Source organism: Halyomorpha halys, unplaced genomic scaffold (genome assembly GCF_000696795.3).
Source record: "Halyomorpha halys isolate HHAL.00 unplaced genomic scaffold, Hhal_1.1 Scaffold473.1, whole genome shotgun sequence".
NCBI classification, from domain to species: Eukaryota; Metazoa; Arthropoda; class Insecta; order Hemiptera; family Pentatomidae; genus Halyomorpha; species Halyomorpha halys.
Window position 1 is genome coordinate 550,830 of NW_027113075.1, and position 19,242 is coordinate 570,071.

The 19,242-nt window shown below is 28.4% G+C and overlaps 1 protein-coding gene across 16 annotated transcripts in view; it reads right to left on the bottom strand.

Moving 5' to 3' along the window:
* LOC106683215 (uncharacterized) overlaps window positions 1–19,242 on the bottom strand; it is a 34,275-nt gene that overhangs the window by 6,949 nt on the left and 8,084 nt on the right. For 7 of the 16 annotated variants that reach the window (XM_014424531.3, XM_014424529.3, XM_014424535.3 and 4 more), the window contains 14 exons: window positions 18,337–18,382; window positions 17,862–18,257; window positions 15,428–15,488; window positions 15,326–15,348; window positions 13,351–13,464; window positions 10,256–10,310; window positions 8,814–8,895; window positions 8,542–8,607; window positions 6,875–6,940; window positions 5,229–5,306; window positions 3,259–3,314; window positions 3,101–3,158; window positions 1,401–1,489; window positions 1,185–1,230 (listed from right to left, as the gene is read on the bottom strand). In XM_014424531.3, the coding sequence (XP_014280017.1) occupies window positions 1,185–1,230; window positions 1,401–1,489; window positions 3,101–3,158; window positions 3,259–3,314; window positions 5,229–5,306; window positions 6,875–6,940; window positions 8,542–8,607; window positions 8,814–8,895; window positions 10,256–10,310; window positions 13,351–13,464; window positions 15,326–15,348; window positions 15,428–15,488; window positions 17,862–18,257; window positions 18,337–18,382 (1,236 nt within the window). The remainder of the gene's footprint in view (window positions 1–1,184; window positions 1,231–1,400; window positions 1,490–3,100; window positions 3,159–3,258; window positions 3,315–5,228; window positions 5,307–6,874; window positions 6,941–8,541; window positions 8,608–8,813; window positions 8,896–10,255; window positions 10,311–13,350; window positions 13,465–15,325; window positions 15,349–15,427; window positions 15,489–17,861; window positions 18,258–18,336; window positions 18,383–19,242) is intronic. The other 9 variants (XM_014424534.3, XM_014424530.3, XM_014424538.3 and 6 more) reach the window with 9 other exon arrangements.

Consider the following 19,242-nt stretch of genomic DNA (forward strand, 5'->3'; position numbering starts at 1 on the left):
AGAAAACAAAGTATCTGCACCATGGTTGAAAAATTTGATGAGGCATGAGTACAATTATGAGTGAGAACCAGATACCCACTTGTACACCATAGAGCCATTATTAAATAAGCTGCTCCTTTATTTTTTTCCATTCAGCAAATAATTTTGCTTAATCGGTTCAACTAAAACATACTTTCTTGAAATGAATTAATTAGGGTTTTGTAATTCTAAATGTTGCTTAGTCTTAAATGGGCAATCGGTTTTAATTGAATTATATTTAAATATTTTTTTAATTGAATAAAGTGCATTATGCTCGAGAAAGTGAATAACAATACTTATCATTTCGATAGTTAACAGTTTTTCCAAAGCTAGCAGAAATCCAGAGCACATTATATCTGAATAACAGTCCATGAAGAACTTTCCCCTTCTATCGAATCCTCGCAAAGATATTGTCTCTTTCATTAGCTAACTATTTTTCCAAATCAGAACACTCAATAGATATCGGACAAAGTTCATTCATCGTTTAAAGTTATCCCTTCAATAAATAATTTTTATGCTATGCAATGAATTTATTCTATAACTAATTATGAAGTTAAACATCAACTGCCATTTTTGATATTGAAATTTTTTAGTGCCAAAAACAACTGAAAATACTGAAAACCTATTTCATATAATTATACTTAAGAATTTCCCAAGAAAAAAAATTGTTCTTACTTTAGCTTTCCATAATTTTTGAACAAATAATACCTTAAAATATTCATTGATTTGAAACTAACAAAATGCATACACACCAGTACACATTTATATCAATTTACAAAAACTGCAAATACAGTTGTACATTGCTTGTCCATCATTCCTTCTTTGAAAAATAAATCAGATATTTACAGAAAAAAAATTGTTTTAGAAACCTACAAGACATATCTACATATTTATTTCCCTTTTTTATCTGCACGCATGCACACACACATAAATTGGATTATCTTACCATTTACTTAATCCACAACTTTCAAAAACACCTTTTTAAAAAATGTAAAATTAAAAAAAATTTACTGATATGCTTAAAATATAATAAAAATATATAAACCTTATTCAATATAATTTATTCAGAAAATAAATAATACTTAAATTAAATGAAAAAAAAAAAAAAGAAAAGAAAGTTTTAAAATTCATTCTCCATAGCAGAAAATAAGCTATAGTTTATCTACCTCTCCAGTCTTGGATACAATTTTTTTTCCTTGGTCACGAACCATCCTGAAATTTAAAAAATTTCTTCAGAAATAGAATAAATATTAATAAACTGAATAAATTAAAACTCAAAGAGCCAAACATAAACAAATCAAGTTGTTAGGGTGCTAGTGAATTAAGACCACTTCAAATGGCAAATGAGAGAAAATAATTGTAACTATTATATTGTTTCTTACTTGCTGATAAGAAGTTTTTCTCTTTCTTTGAACAGTTTGAGTATTTCCAATCTATTAAGAGCCACAACAGCATTACCAGCATCGTTAGACTTAAAAAAAAAAAAAAAATGCATTGAGAAAGTTATAATAATCAAGGTATTTAAAATACAGTAGAATCTTTAAAGTGTAACATTCAATGGTACATCAATGTTGGTGAAGAATAAAGTGAACTATTACAGTTCATAGATTAGACATTACACTAATAGGGAGGAGAGACCTATGAAAAAAATAATAAAATCTTTATAGGAAGAAGAAAAATACAAGCACCACAAGCAGATTAAAGAGATAAAAGAACTCAGAAATATTCAGCAATTTTCAAGTTCAACCAAGCCATAACAGGGTATAAACCTAAAATAAAGATTGAAATGTGCTGACAGGAAAAAAAATGCTATACTACCTCAATGGAATCAACATTTTAAGGTTATCCTGAACCAAGATACTCATGATGAAGGTGAAAAATTAATGCTGTTTAAGGATAAAAATAATGACACTGATGAGCAAGAGCAAGATCCACCAAATTTTGAAGAAATGAAGGAAGTGATTGAAAAATAATATTATCCCAAGAATATGGTATTCTTCATTCATTCAAGAAAGGAATCAAAAATCTACATAAAGAAATGCATACTTAACTCTCAATGTGGGCCGGAAAAACGATTAAGAACCAACAGAGGAAAGGTATTATATATTATGATATATGTCCTAATCATAAAAAGTGAAACATACTTTAATGTGCTAACTATTAATGTATTAATATTAATATATTATAATATTATTAATGTAACTTACTTCTATTATTTTTTAATATCCCTTACAAGAAACTTAAATCATTTGTGAAAAGAAAAATTAGTAGGTTTTTAAAGCTGGAGGTCAAATGTTAACTAGATTTTCAGCCTTAGGACCATTTTCAAGAAGGCAATAGAATATAAATGCCTACATATTATCATATCTTCAATGATTTCATGAACATATGTGATATATATGATACTACTAAGCAAGGCAATCTCTAAGAAGGAGTTGGAAGTACAATCTAAATTGATCCACCAATTATAATGAATGAAAAAGAATGAAAGGATGCAATGATAATGAATGAAATCGATTGTATTATATTGTTCATATGTGCCTCTCAAACATAGAACACATGAAAGATCAAGGAAAAAGAAATAACTGACTGTAAAAAATGCTATGACATAGAATTTTTAGGACAATTATTTTAATGGTAATGGTTAAATAGAGAATATGTACTGACAGGGAAGTGTATGGTATGTAAGGGAAACCTGATATAATATAAATACATTTTTATATTTTAAATAACCTGGATAACAATTAACAGGTTGAGCTGACCCAGTTATGTAGCTAGAATGAAAGAGGAGAATCTAACTAAAAAGCAGCTGGAAGGAAAGTTGGACCATTTCAGAAGAAGAGATAGAATGAGACAATGATGAGCAGATACAGAGGCATAACATGCCTGGCCTGTTTTGAACTGGAAGGCAACAGTGGATAGATCCGTTTTAGCTGCTTGAGGCAGCTAGAACCCACAAATTTGTAACCACAGTTGTAATACCAAATCAGATTAAATTAGAGTGGAAGATGGGAACCTCAAAAATCTCAGTAGTTTTGCATGCAACCTCATAAAGGCTAAAGCTCAAAATTACACAATTTACCTGAACATTATTTCTGCGCACCATCGTCATTTTGTTTTTGACATTCAAATGGTTGCTCCTGTAAAATATATAAATACACATCAACACTTTAAAAAGTAAATAATATTTTAGGCAACAAAAATATTACAATCATAATTCTGTCTCAAGTAGTTACTAACCCTAAAGATGATTGATAATCTTCAATAGTAGGATTTTGAAATATGTCTTCTTTAGTCTAAAGAAAATGGAAACAAAATAATATTAAATAATATTCAAAGTAATAATAATTATAATTAAAATAATATTTATCAATTAATTAACCCATTTGCATCAAAAGCACACACATGCGCCTGGCAACTGTAACCAGATTGCATATATATGCGCATTTCAATTGAGAATTTATCATCAAAGAGCTTATTATACCCATGCTTATTGGGCGTGTAGTCAATAAAAAGAGGTGATTGCAAATAGTTTCAGAAAAATAAAAAACAATTAACAGATATGTTTCGGACAATAGTGAAGAAGTAATTAGTAGTGATAGTAATAAAAGTGAGAACGATTTTGAATGGGAGGAAAAAAATCACAAGACTGAACGTTTACGAATGTTTTTGACAAAGGAAATTCTTTGGTGATAACAATCAATTTTTCACTTTTCTGTGTGAGCAACAAACAGATTTGTTAAGGATTCTTCATCTATTTCAGTTTCAATTGTACCATAAGGTGTGGTTTGGGTTTAGATAATTTTTTTTCTGTAACTCTTCATCCTTTGCGCCATTCTCCTTATTTTATAAAATAAAATACATAGTGTTGTAAAAATATTCATTGGGTAACCATGAAAAGGTCATATCAAATGACCTTCCTGATTGCTTTGGGAGCTAAGTCTAGTACTAAATTTGTAGGCTGTAAATTCACTGATAAAGGTATTTTCTTTTTAAGTCTAGTTTCATGGACAATTTAATTATCTTTCAAATGAACATCTGGAATGTTCGGCTAATGAGGTATTCGAAAAATAACAAAAAAAAATTAAAGAATTTTCCTGGAAACATGTGCAGAAAAATAAAATCCAAAATTCAAATAAAGTGATTCCATACTTCTTTTTTTTTTAACTGATTTAGATTTTTTATTTTATAGAATTAAAATTCAAATACCTTCCATAAAATATACTTTTTAAATAATATGTAAATAAAATCACTATTCATCATAACTTATTTTCTTTCTTCTTCTTGGTGGTGTACTATACATGAAAAGTTAAAGAAGATGTTAGAACAGTTTCATCAAAATCTTTAGAACTATTTTAGCATTAGTCTATAGAAAAATATGATTTTGGCTATTGGGCATTCTCTATTGTACAGAGAGTGCCCAATTTGATGCACAAGAACAGAGACTGAAGCCCAACCAAACAGAAACAAGTTATGCTAATGGTCCATCCATTCAAGACATAATCATAGCACAGACCCACATACCAATGGCTGATCTTTTTTTTCAGAAGGCTCCGAAACATGAAGATTTAAAAGAACCAGCAACCATAATTTGACCTAACTACAATATCTTGCTCTTCTATGGGAAAATAAAATAAAAAATGACACCTCTAGTTCAGAATAGAGGTGGAAAGATGACAATGACAATGTACAAGTTAACTTTAGATTGATGGTTAGTCTTGAATATGAGACCTCTTACTTAATATAATCCCTTTTATATACTTTTGAAAATTATCTTTTTTACAAAAAAATATATGGCATAGAAAATATTATTAATAGGCATATGTTGTATTAGTAGGCACAGATGTGGATTAAATAATAACAAAAAACAAAACATTACAGTTGTAGATAAATAACAGCTTTCGATTTCTGCTGTCTAAGAGATCAGCAATCTCCAACAAGTTAGTGCTTTATTATAGGAGCTCAGACAGAAAGATAAAAGGCATCATTTGAGATACAATGATAAAAAAAATGATAATTATCATATTTTACTGTAGATGTGGCAACTAAGGATTAGTACCAGTATCTGGTGCAGAACAACTAAACCTAAGCCTAATCTTTGGCACCAACTTTACTATGGACCAGTACAGAGATAACTACAAAGAGCAAACACAAAAAATATTGTAATCACTTTCGTCCTGCTACCCCTTCCACTAAATATAATTACTTACACTATTAACAGCCTTGAAAGGTACTTTATGTCTCATAAGGTTTTTGATGTTTCTGTTCAGGATGGTGGTTCTTCCATTCTATAACATCAATCACAAGTAAGCCATGAATTTAATCAAGTTTTTAGTATTTATTTAAAAATAATAGCCATATTATTTCACAAAATGCTAAATTTCCTGTTATATAGATTGGTATTAATATTGAACTAGCAAGAACAGTTTAAAATTAAACTTTGATAATATTTTCGGTACAGTTCATATCTTAAATGATTAATCCAAGGAAAATGAATTTGATTTTCTTGAAGTTCATAAAGGGGAATAAGGAAGTTCATAAAGCACTGGACAAAGAACATTCGGCTGTGTGAGAATAACGGACTAGCTATTTGAGAAAACCAGTAGCAGTGCAGAAAGTTTAGAAAACTAAAATTATTTGTATTATAATACTGTAATAGCCCAAATATTATCATGAGACATGAATGATGAACCGTCGGGACAAGGGTCCCAGAGTGCTTGGTTCAGAACACTGCAAGTTCGATTCCCACCAGCATTAGTCATGTTAAAGCCCAAAAGAGTGTTTTCTTTTATTTTTCTCTTATTCCATTTACTTCCAATTGGTATTTTACTTTTTGTTAATTATAAGTTAATTTTTTTTTTTCAATTTAATCACTAGTTATTTGTATTTTTAAATTTATATAAAAAAAATTCTTTTACATAACTCATGGACAATAAAAGTTTGTTGTGGTGCGTGTATAAAATAAATACATCGCTGTGGCTCGGCATGTATAACAACACTACAGATGAAATGGGATTATGGACTGATAAGGCAGTCCGGAGTCTAGAGTAGGCTGTCTAGAGTGGACCGTCTGGTGTTTATGGGAGCAGTTTTTGGACCCACTTGGTGCCTTGTCTCACCTTCATTTTGGCTAACCACTCTCCGTTTTTTTTATTGACACGCTCAATACTAGCTAGTCGAAAAAGGTCATCTCGGATAAGATGTGTTATACGTAGAGGTATAGTCGACGCATATCGACTTCCCCCCTCCCACCCACTGGCCATCTACTGCGAATGACTATCTTTTTTGACTTTATTTTTTAATCCGAACCAGCGAACATTTTACTCCGAGGAAGAGATCGGTTTTTTAGTCATGAAAAGCCCCTCGCCCCAACAAATCAATATATATATTTATATATTTATTATATATGTATATTATATATATATATATTTCTCTGCAACCTCAAGAAATCAGTATTGAGGTATATAAGACTTCAATGGAAGTCTAGGGCCAAAAATAAATTATTACTAAAAACAAAGCAATATAAGTATAACAATATAAAAATCATTAATTAAAATTAAAAATAACTATTCTAATTATAACATAATAAAACTATTTGATATAATATATTATAATTAAAAATTAAAGTTTTACTATGAACAACTGAACTGTAAAATAGGAACAGTTTAAAAAGTCAAATAAGTAATAAAAATGATTAAAAAAATTCTTTCTTGTTATTTCTTCAATCTTCAAAAATATTTACAAATATAATTTGAATTATTAGAACATTAAATCATGACAAAAATTTACAATAGAAGTAAAACTAATTTGTTGTAAAGTAAAAATACATTTTTAAAATAATTATAAGTAAGCCTACCTCCTTTCCAAAAGGACAAGGGTGGAAAGTTTTCGTAGTCCCTTTCAATTTTAAAAGTTTACTTCTCTGCAAAGTTTAAAATAAACATTTCTGATTTTAAAATTTGAACTAAATATTTAAATTAAACTTTCTTTCTTGTTATTTCTTTTTTCATTCATTCTTCATTTCATTCAGTTAATTCTCTATTTTGTGTGTGTGTGTGTATATATATATGCAGTAAAACTCTGATTACCATGTGTTCATTTAATCATGTTTCTAATTCCCTGCTGCTAGTAGATGAAGAAAGAAGAAGGAAAATTAATAAAGCTTTTTAGCTTTTTACTCCAAATTAATGAAAAAAATCAACACTTTTTCATAAAAATTAAATTTAGATTTTTATGTAATCAAAACTTACTAATTTATTACTTTTTACTGGATCAATTTTCATATTAATATTAATATAGTTATACAATTAATTTTATAAAAAAATGTATTAACTTTAATAATAATCATAAACACAGCTTCTCACTGTCTTGTTAACATTCTTGAGTAGAACTGTTATAGATAATGGAGGTTCAAATTTCATTCAGATTATGACTATCATAATACATTTGTGATGGAAAAAATATGGTGTAGGGTTGACCGCCCAAACTGAAACCTACTCTAATATTTTCCAACACCTTTCATTCTCTGCTTACAGCATACTATATTTATCAAAGCAGTGTTTCAAAGTTCGATGTTAATAAGATAAACAAGGTTAATAATAGTATTCTTTCCAGTATATATCTGAAAAACTTCCTTTTCAGCAACCAGGTCCAAATCATAGTGCCATAGATACAATGAATTCATTGTATATAAGGCCATGATAAATAATAAACAGAGAGGCTTAGCAGGAATATGATAATAAAAAGAAAGAACAACATAACAGGATAAGAAGGAGCATTTGTGAAAAAAATAAGTAGATGATCTGGAAAACCTTAAGGCTAGACATCAGTCCATTTATTTCTCATGAGTAGTTTTCAGTGAAAACTGGATATGAGGTTTGTGGCTTCAAATTTTAATCCCAATTATAATGTCTTGAAGTAAAACACTTGAGAATAAGCACCCTTCTTCCTTTCAGTCCCCACATACAAATCTAAAATAAAGGACATAACAAAAGAAGAACACCAAAATCTTGAAATAATTGAAAGGAAGAAGCTCTTTCAAAGATTCGTAATATCTTACAGGGAGAGGAGATAGTAAAGCAATCTAGAGATATAAGGCTTATATGTTACAACAAATATTGAGATGAAGTTATTCAAGAGAAGGGTATACTCAAGAGAAGATTCTGACAAAGTACCTGCAAGGATGCTGTAGATACTAGGAAGTATTTTTTGTTTAACTTTCACTTTTAAAAAAAACAGAAAATAATCAGAAGTATACTGTACATAAGACAATCATCATATAATATTTTTGCAAGAAAAGTGACAACTCAAAAAATGCAGTATAATAAAAAATAAATTTAGGACTTATATTGAAATAAATATTTATTGTAATAAATACATGCATTTTTTAGTTGGGATACTTTACCTATAGGGGTCAGAAATACAATTTTGAAAAAACAAGATATATTTTAAATTATAGAGAATATCGACAAAACTATTTCATATATTATAAAAGAATTAATTTCAATAACTTAGTAAGCCTACCTCCTTTCCTGGTGGCTGGCCATTTAATGTTTTTAAAGCATTCTTCAATTTGTTAATCCTGTGCCTCTGCAAATTTTAGTAATATAGATTAAAGGGATAATCAAGGGAATGATTGATAACAAGAACTAAATCTTAAATTATAAAGAATTGTAATGAAATTAGTATTTATAATTCTTCAAACCTACAATAATTTTTATAACAAAAAAACAAAAACAAATATAATACAAAACTGCAAAAGTAAAATCAAAATAATAATAAGAAGTGAAACGCACAATCATAATTACATTTTTAGATTGATTTTCGAACCCATAAAACTCCTCTTCATCATCGGAGCTAGCAATAGCTTCATTAAACCTGAAATCACAATGATATGAAACTAATTATACCTAAAAATATTTGCATAAATGAATATACAAACAAATCAATATCAAAGAAGTCTAACTTTCAATATCTGCAAAATAAAAATTAAAAACCATAAAGTATTTTAAACTTGGCTTTCAACTTACAAGTTTTTTTAACTATATCAGTTAAAGTGGTAAAAACATAACAAGACAATCTATCCAAACCATATAGGTCATTATAAGAAATTTTATGGTCAGATGCTCACAATAGGTCTGAAAATTCTTATCAGTATGAATTTTACAAACTTATCAAAATCAACTATTATTATTATTACAAGAAGTTGTTGTTCGGGGTGTGGTCAGCAAACAATTTCACAAATAAACAAAAACTTATTTATTTGTGACAACGTTTCGACTGAATTTCAGGTCTTCATCAGAGTCCCATTCTTTATTAAAAGCACATTATGAGGTACTTTAATAAAATATTTACCAGTTAAAACCTTTCAGCAAACCTATATTTAAAGTTTTAAATATATATATGGATGTATTCATTGTAAATCCGCCACCTATTTCCATTTGAAACTCGTAGGCTACTACTCACTTCTCTAATATTACCTCACTTTGACTATTGCTGTACAGTATATGGGGGGGTCTCTGGGGATCTCGAGGCGATTCATATTCTTATATATCTTATACGATTCATCTTCGGGATCCCAAGGGACGCCTCTGTTTCCCATTTTTATAGAGAGTTGAAGTGGCTTTATCCTTCCTACTGTCATAAGTATTTCCTGGCATCCTTCATCTTCCAAGTCATCCAATCCTGCCGTCCTTCATACTTCTCCGAGCTCCTTCAATTCAAATCCTCTATTCATTCGCGCTCTTCAGATCTATACACAAGGGCCCACCGAACCGCTGCTTTTGATAGATCGTTCATTATCCAAGCCTCATCCTAATGGAACTGCATCTCTTCCAGCATCTGTCGCTCCAATACCCTACTTACCTTTAAAGCCCGCCTGTTCAATCATTTCTTATCTATTCAGACCCCATACAATTGTAAATTAATATAATTGTAAATATGTATGTAAACTATTATATCATTCTTAATTATTTTTACATCATGTTCTTTTCTCTTTTTATTTTTTATATTTTTTTTTATTGTTCAACTAATAAAAGTGAGAAAGTAACTTATAATATTTTTTATAATGACTGTCTATATTTCTTTGTATTTTTTGTTTATGTATCTCTGAGGCTCCTCAGCCCTCATCTGTTGACTTCTCTGTTTTATTCTAAAGAGACTCGTCCCAGAATAAATAAAGTATTATTATTATGTATATAAACACACAAATATGATATAAATAAAAATATTCCATTACCTTTTCCTTGGTCTTGATACATTTTCCTTATTACCAAATATTGTTTCTTTGTCACCTGAAATTTAGATTACTTTTAGTCATTACTAAATACTTAAATGTCATGTTAGATAAAATATTGATTCCAATTATATACATCCTTGTGATACCAATTAATTCAAATAAACATTATCATACATTTTTTTAATTTGTAATACCTGTTAATGAATATATAAAATAGCAAAACAAGCAATTTAATAAGATTTTTTTTTCTATTAGTAATATTAACAAAAAATACAAGCAAGAGTTTGTACATTTTATATTGTCTAATTTTAGGATTTTTTTTTAATTAGCTTGGGAAAAGATAAGAGCTATGAGCTCAAGAAAAAATGATTTTACAAAAGGATAAAAAAAAAAAAAATAATAAAAAAAAATTAGAATTCTTTTTGGCACAGTGGATAAAAAAAAAAATTATTTTAAAAATATTCTTTAATTCATTAGAAACAAACAGCATTCAAGTCTAAATTGGTCTAACTTCATCTTTATAGATTTTATAGAAAAGTAACCTCAAACTAATTTATTGTTTTACTTTTCTTTTTTTTCTAATGCATCAATTTTTGTACTGAGGGATCAATTTTTTTAGTTCAAAAATTATGAACATTAAGCTGTGATTTCAATTTGTTTTCCCAAATCTAGCCAGGTTTCCTTGAATGTATACTAACAATAACTTGATATTCATTTTTAACAATCAAAAAATAATTTCTTGTCAAAATAGAGGTATAACCTTTCAGATAAGGTTAAAACTACCAATTGTTGATCATGTATCGATTCTTAAGACATTTAGAAGATTTGAATATTTAACAAAATAATGGTACTATGCATGTCCCTCTGCTAAGAATAGGGTAAGAATTGAATTTCAAGGAAAATCAATTAATACCTTTCCAGCTTCATACATTTATTCACTGAACAAGGACATTTCTCCTGAACAAAAATAAGATTTTAGAAGAGGATTTTTTGCTTAGAAGGGGAGGCTTCACATGTGAGATCACTGATTTAAATTAAACTTTTTTTTTTTTTAAATATTGTTTAAGTAAAATCAAGTCAGATTCGGCTTAAGCTTCTTTTGAAACCCTTAAATATGAATTTTCGAAATATAAATTTTAGGGTTTTTTGAGGATTTTTTTTCCTACTGATGCCATGCATTCACGGAATAAATTCATAACTCCTTATAATGCTGTCTAAATCCTACAAAACTAGAACTGTCAGAAAGTTAAATTTCCAATTTTTTTAAGCCATGTCAATATATTTTACATTTTATGCCTTTAAATGGAAGAAAAAGCAATTTCAAATACAGGAAAATTCTCAAACATTTAATATTATAACTCTGGTTCTAATTCATTTATGAAGGTCAAATTTGTATCATTTCGTGCAGTAAAGGATCCTAGGCCCGTTTTAAGTTTCTTGTATACCACAATTTTTGTGATTTTAAAAAAAAAAAAAATTGAAGGCCCTAGGTAAGGCAAACATTTAAATTATTTGATTACTAATAAAATTCGTATCCAAAGATTTCAGAGGTGGGAAAAATGAATATTAACTTTATTTCACCATAAAAAAATATTTTGTCTCACTTTGATACGTTGGTCAGTCTAAATTATTTCTATGTGTTGCTATTATGGCATTGTAAGGTAATAATATACCAATCAATTTATTTTCAGATGGAGAATAATAAAAATATACAGTCAATGGTATTAACTGAGTTTAAATGTATTCTAAATCACAAAATCCAAAAATCACTTCCTATAAAGTAGGTCGAAAAAATTTTCTTTACAAAAAAGCAAGTCAGATTCATTTTTTCAGCGTCTTCAAAAACAATTCAATATGAATTTTCAAAAAATATAAAAATTGCCTGGCCCAGTTCCTAGTGTCAGTTGGTCTGAATTGTTTCAACAGTGAACCCACAGCACACATGATTCTGTGGACTGACATTGCAAAGTGGGCCAGGTAGAATATTTTTTACAGACATTATATTATTATTCTTAGTAATAGGATATATTATTACCACACAATGACATAATAATAGTACAGTATTAAAATAATTTAGACCAACAAACCTAGCAAAGTGGAATAAAATATTATTGATAGAGAAATAAGGTTAATAGTAATTTTTTGCACCGCAATAAACTCTTTAGATACAAAAATATCTTCCAAAAATTTATAATTTTCAATTGATATCAAAATTTATATCCAAGTTGATGATTTCAAAAGATGCTAAAACCGAATCTGACATGATTTTTTGGGTCTACTTTCATGGAAGAGAATTTCGATTATCATAATTTATTACACACTTAAACTCATTTAATATGATCAATAAACTTTTGTTCTTATTCTACACAAAAAAAAAAAAAAAATCAATTGGTTTAATAATCATTAAATATATGCACGGCAAAGGCATAAAATTATATAAAAATATGCAAGAGCACAATAAATTTCTAAAAATATGTAAATTATTTTTTCTAGGGTCCTTAGGCACATAGACAAGAACCCTCAGACACATTCGGCCTAGTATCACCAAAAAAAGGTTCATTGAAATAAGTGATTTCACTTGTATAGCCTTCCCTCCCCTAGTTATAGTTCAAAGGCAATTATGTTTTCTGTTTTTTTTTTTTATATATTTAGGGAATTAAAACATTATTCAGGTCTGCCTATCTTCAAGATTCTATTCTAAAAATAGTTACCAAGTTGTTTGTTACATTTAAAGAAGCGAATGAGGAGGGAGCTAGGAATAGTTCAGTTCATCATGCGATACCAAATAAAAGTGTAAGAACAGCTGATAATCCGTTATCAAATTATGAGTAAATAATGAAATTGTAAATATTTCAACTGCTCATGTTTTAGCACCTTCCACTTTTGAGATACTATGAACTACTGTTTACATAATGCACAGGGGTATACCAGACTCAGAAACAATGACAAAAAGACATAAGGAGAATCAGATGGGTAAAATGAGATAGAAAAAAAAATTATTTTTCAACTTTTTCCAAATAATAATAAACCTTGGATAATTACTGTTTTTAGAAACTTATGAAAGGAGATTACTAAGTAGGAAAGCTGTTTTTTACCTTCAATCTTATATTGCCTTCTTGTAGGACAACTTTTTCTTCCATTATAAAAATAACTATTTTGACCTTCAGTTGACAATGAAATATTAATTAGTCTTTCTGATCTCCTTAACCCTAAATAAAAACACGAATTAATGGAAACAAACATGTAGTAAAATAAGATTGTTCATAAATAACCAATGACACCTTACTTTGAACCAATAGACAATTTTTTTATGCTACATACTAAATCCAGTGCATAATAAAACTGCCTTTAAGAATTTTCAACTTAAACTGATTCACAGAACATATCTTTATTGAGCAATGAGACCAACCAGTTCTATTTTTAATAAAAATTTAAGGATAGCTAAACTCTAAAATATACTTTATACAAAAATAATTTGTTATTAAATCTTTAACAAATAAACAAATGGCCAACGAACCTGGAGGTTGGATACCAATAACACCTACAGTCCTAGTCTGAAATACCTCCCTCTGTTCAACTCCATTAAACCCCAAATCCCCAAGACTAGACGACACAGAATCCTTCTATCTCCATTTCAATTGACCTCTAGGACTAAATTATATTTTTATTAAATTCTAAATTATGTTTTTATTAAATTCTAAATTATATTTTTAGTGACCAGTTTTTATATTTACACAAACAGCTTTATATGCTCATTTCATTTGCCAATATGGTATCACATTAATTATTACAACGTGTATAAATAAATAAAGAAACATATTAAATTAGAATTTTTATTTAAATTTAAACTAGACAAAAGAATAGAACCTAACCAGAGAGATTAAGTGATAAATAATTTCAAATCACTACAATGTATTAAATATGAGTTATTTATTTATCTTATATTATAAAATTGATCTAGTGCTATTTTTTTTAATGTTAGTTCACTACTTCTACCACTAACCCAACATCCAATCCTATAATATGAAGGAGGACTTAAGAGTTCATGTCCTTCCATCCAAAAATTATCTTATTATTTCTTTCAAAGAATACCCTATATGACAACTTATACTTCATTGTTACCTGAAGATGATGATTTAGAACAACAGCTACATCTCAACTTTACTACTGATGATCTTTTGCTCCTCCTTACTTCTAATAAAGTATAATGTATATTAATAAAAGCATATATTCAATAGAATAATATAAAAAACAGAATACTTTCATAGTAAAAGCACCATGTCCACTAACGAATAAAACTACCCTGTTATTTTCCTCCATTTCAAACTAACTCTTGCTAAGGAAATATATTAAATCTAGAAATTCTGACATTTGTTAAGCAGAGACTTTTGGTAATCTAACAAGCTTGTATAGTATAAAAACAGGCACAGTGAAGAAAGCAGTAAAGCGGAAGGGAGGGGATATTCAGTCATAAAATGTTGATGAATTATCGGTAAACGACCCTTATAATGATTACTATGTTTCTTAATAAAGATGCATTAAGAGAATAAATGTAGTTTTACATTATTTTAATCTTAATTTCTAATTTAAATAGGACCCTCAGGAGACCAGATATTTGATGATCGGACAACTTTTTTTTTTATTATTAAGAATGGATTTTATAGCAGTTCAAGCTAATGAAGTTGTCAATCAAGTTAAAATATAGTTTGATTGAAACCTAAAAAGTATTAAAAATTATAGTTCTTTAAAAAAATAAAAATAGGTCCAATACAGTTAGGCAGAATTCCAATTATTTAACTGGTTCTTAATTAACAAAACATCATTATTTGATAGCCTAGGTCTATCAATAGTGATTTACTAACAAACGTAAAAGGGCCAAGAAGAGATTTTTTAGAATCAAAAGTGGTTTTATAAAGAAAACTTTGTTAATGTATAGGCTAACAAACCCAACCTTGGTCACAGGGCTAATACTAAACAAGTCATTAGAATAGTAAATATGAAGACTTTTGCAATATTAACTGGTTAAGAAAATTCCTAATAATACAAAGAAGAGAAACAAAGTTTACTTACCCTTGGTGACACCCATTCTTTGCCTAGAAAAATAAGTTTCCGTAAATCTTAATGTTTTATAGATAAATACTATATACTCAAAAATGATTTTTAAAAACTTACAATGATGAAAATTTCCGTTTTCTTTTTTGGGTGAATTCATGAGACTCCATCTCTAATTTTCCTACAGAATAAAATACATTGAAACCAATATTTTCGAAATTTAAAACAGAATAAAAATTGACAATATTTAACCTTAAAATACGATTGAGAAATGTAAATTTACTTACAATGGGGACTTAAATATTTTGATTCGGAAAATAAACAAAAAAAATAAAAATAAAAAACAGACTGTAATTGTTCCATTCAATTTGTAATAGACAAGATTTCTGCGGCAAAGTTAACCGATAAAAATTCTATTAGGAACCATCCTATAATCAGAGCCAATATAAATAATAAGAAATTGAGAAAATGGACTTTAAATACTGATTTCAAAATATTTAACTTTAGTTTTTGAGAAGTTCAGGAATAATTCTAAGAGTAAAGCAGAGAAAAAACTGTAATTATATATTTTACTTGAATATTAATACTTAAATTGTTTTTTTATAACAAGAACATTAGGAATACCAGTAAATGAAGGTCACAATATTTGATATTAAAGTATATCCTCAGCAATGTCTTCTTATTTCTCAGCACCAGTGAAGATGTCATTTAATTAATTCAACATTAACTTTTCAAAACACTCACTCACTTGAAAACATTTCAAATTTAATCAAAAGAAGGTCATTTAAATAATTAAAGTCTATATTTACCCTGGATTGCTCCTAAAAACTAAAGAATCATATGCCTAATAGTTTAACATTTGAGCTGACCATTCAAAATGGCTTACTATCATTTGAGACTCAATTGGTCACTGAACTGTAAAAGGTTCGGTGGCTTATTGGCTAGACAGATTTCCATTTGCCAAACCAAATTAAGAGATATCTCAATCACCTTGATAAGTCAACAATTTGTTGTGTCTTTAATTAATTTTACCATTTAAATATGGGTTTTAATTTACAATAAACATTAAGACCTCCACATTATTTAACAACCTTCAGTTCATTATATAATATTTAAAAGGACTTAAATAGATTCAAACATGTTATTTACTAATTAAATGCACTTAATGCATTTTTATATATATAATAATTCAATTTAAAAGGGAATCGTACATATATATAATATGGTAGTATCAATCCCTTTTCCAGCTCTCAGAAGCGATGCATTTTGAGGTATCAAAAGAAAGGGAATTTCATGGAGAAGTGATGAATCCCTATTTCGATTCTTAAATTCTTCCTAGAACTTTAATAAAAGTTATTTTAAAAAGTGAGAGGTTTCAAATGTCAAGACAGATATTAGTCGGAAGATCGAGACAGTGAAGATTGGATTTTAAAGATTTCAGTGCAGACATTAATATCCAGGTACATTCCTACAGAATGTAAATTAGGGCCTGTGTTTTAAAGTTCAAAAATGAACTATTTTTTAGACAGTCCATGAATTATATTAGGCATGAGTCAAACCTCATTCTAAGGTTAGCTTCCACAACACCATGGGATACTCATTGCATGATGTTATGTTCTTTACTATGCCTAATTAAATAGATTCTGCTCCTTTCCCTTAATCCAGTGGTGTTCGAAGTATACTTCAATACTCCCTGGGCAATACTGGGTAAAGATTTGCTGAAATGAGTTACCATTACAATAAAATATACATGGTCTTTCTTCATTCGAGCTTGGCCATTATTTACGAAAGAATGAAATGTTAACTTCATTAAGTAACTTAATTATTATCAGTATTATCACCAATAAATATTGCGAAAAATAATTTTTACAGATTTTCTGGAATCACAAATAGGGTAAGTAAAGTGTTTAGTATTTATTATAATCAGTAAATAAATCAAAAGTGAATGTTTCTTTAGGAAAGAACACTTTTAAAAACATGAGTAAAAACTTTTTGAGATATCTACAAAAAGATTTAATTTACTACGTCATAATTATTTTTCCATTTTTTTATAACAGATTTATTCTATAAATTAATAGGTTTTGAAGAAAATTTTAGTTTTCATCAAAATGGTTAGAGCTGTTTTGGTGTTGCAGTTTATAGATGGGCAGTTTTTCAGATAATATATAGCTGTTATTGTATACACAGTGCTCAATTTGGTAATTAGGCATTAGGGGTCAAAATAATAAAATAAGCAACAAAATCAGTACTCCCTTATAAGAGATAATTGTGGTACCAATGGCTAAAAATAGGTTTTTAGAACTCAGGAAGCTCTGAAATATATTGATCTGATGAAAACTGGACATCAAAAACTTAAACTGATTAAATTTTAGAAAATATAGTAACAGTAAGAAAAGTAAATAAATCAATAAGACTTAATTCATGTCTGCCTGGAAGAAAAGAAATTTTCTTATTTGATTCAAGGATTTTAAAGTTGCCTCATACATAAAATGAGAATAAGATATTACTTCAAAACTCAATAAAAATAAATAAAATAACAAGAGTAAATACAAACCAATAATAGCTCTAGATATAAACTGGGGTGACAATCTTTTCAAGAGAACCACAGGATTCAGATTGGAATCTTTGATACTTCTTGATGATTCACTTTCATCTCTGCCATTAAACCTTTTTCCCTTCTGTGGAGCTGATTCAAATGCTCGACCCATTAATAAATCCAAATTATCTTCGGTAGCCAAGAAATTAGAATCTGCATTGACATTGATGATTCTATCCTGTCCCAAGTTTTTAGTCGAATTATGAATCATTTCAATAGGCTGTAGACAAGGTATTTTGAACTCTCTACTATTGGACTGTACCTTTTTAGAATACACCACTTGAGGCAGGAGCTTACTCAATTCTATATCACAAATCTTATCCAGTTTAACAAAACAAGGTTTCATTTTAAAATCTGGAAAAAAATAAAATAAAAACATTGATAAAGGATACACAAAGATTTCAATTAAATTTTGGTCAAATATATAAAATACCTGAATCTCTATTTTCAGAATTTGATGAGTTGAAATTATAACATGTCTGCAACAGAATGAAGTTTTATTTAAACAATTAATTCATTTCTAATGCTAAAGTACAGAAGCATACAATCAAACACCAATACACTTTTTTTTTATCATTGATTACACAGAGGAAAAAAAAAAGTTCTTTTTTGTTTTGCAACTTGGGTATTGGAGCGAACTTTAAATACATTAATGTGCCGCATGATGTATAATTACTTTGTTCAAAATGACTCATTTCCCCACCTTTTACTAAATACATGTTTTTGGTTATATAAAAACAAAAATATGTTGACATTATAAACTGATCTATCCAAAACAAAACTTTTTGTGGTAATCAATCAATTTTTGGGGTAGTTGCCATGTTTATTTAGGTATAATAATCCTTAAAGCACCTTGTTTTGTTATCACATGTGTTAAAACTCAGAAGAACTGTAAACTGTAGAATAGACTGTAGGATATGTTAATGAAATTAGTGGTTACTTTTTGTTTTATTTTTACAATACATTTCTTAGGAAAAACATGAGTAATTCATTTCAACTCAGAAGAACTGTAAACTGTAGAATAGACTACAATAGAATAGTAGGATATGTTAATGAAATTAGTTTTTTTTTTTTTTACCTTTTACAATACTTTTCTTAGGAAAAACATGAGTAATTCATTTAAATCTTCTGTTAATGATATTGATCCCTCCAGCTACATATGTGGGAAATTCAGTAAAGAAAAACAAGAAACATAAATGTTTATCAAGCATTATTGGGAAAAAAACTTGGACAGTAGGGCAAAAATTTAATGCCTCTTTAAGTGTGTTAAACCTTTGTAAAGTCACTTCATTACTATTACTGGATTCCAGAAGAATACAAAGAGTTTTTATTCAGTGGG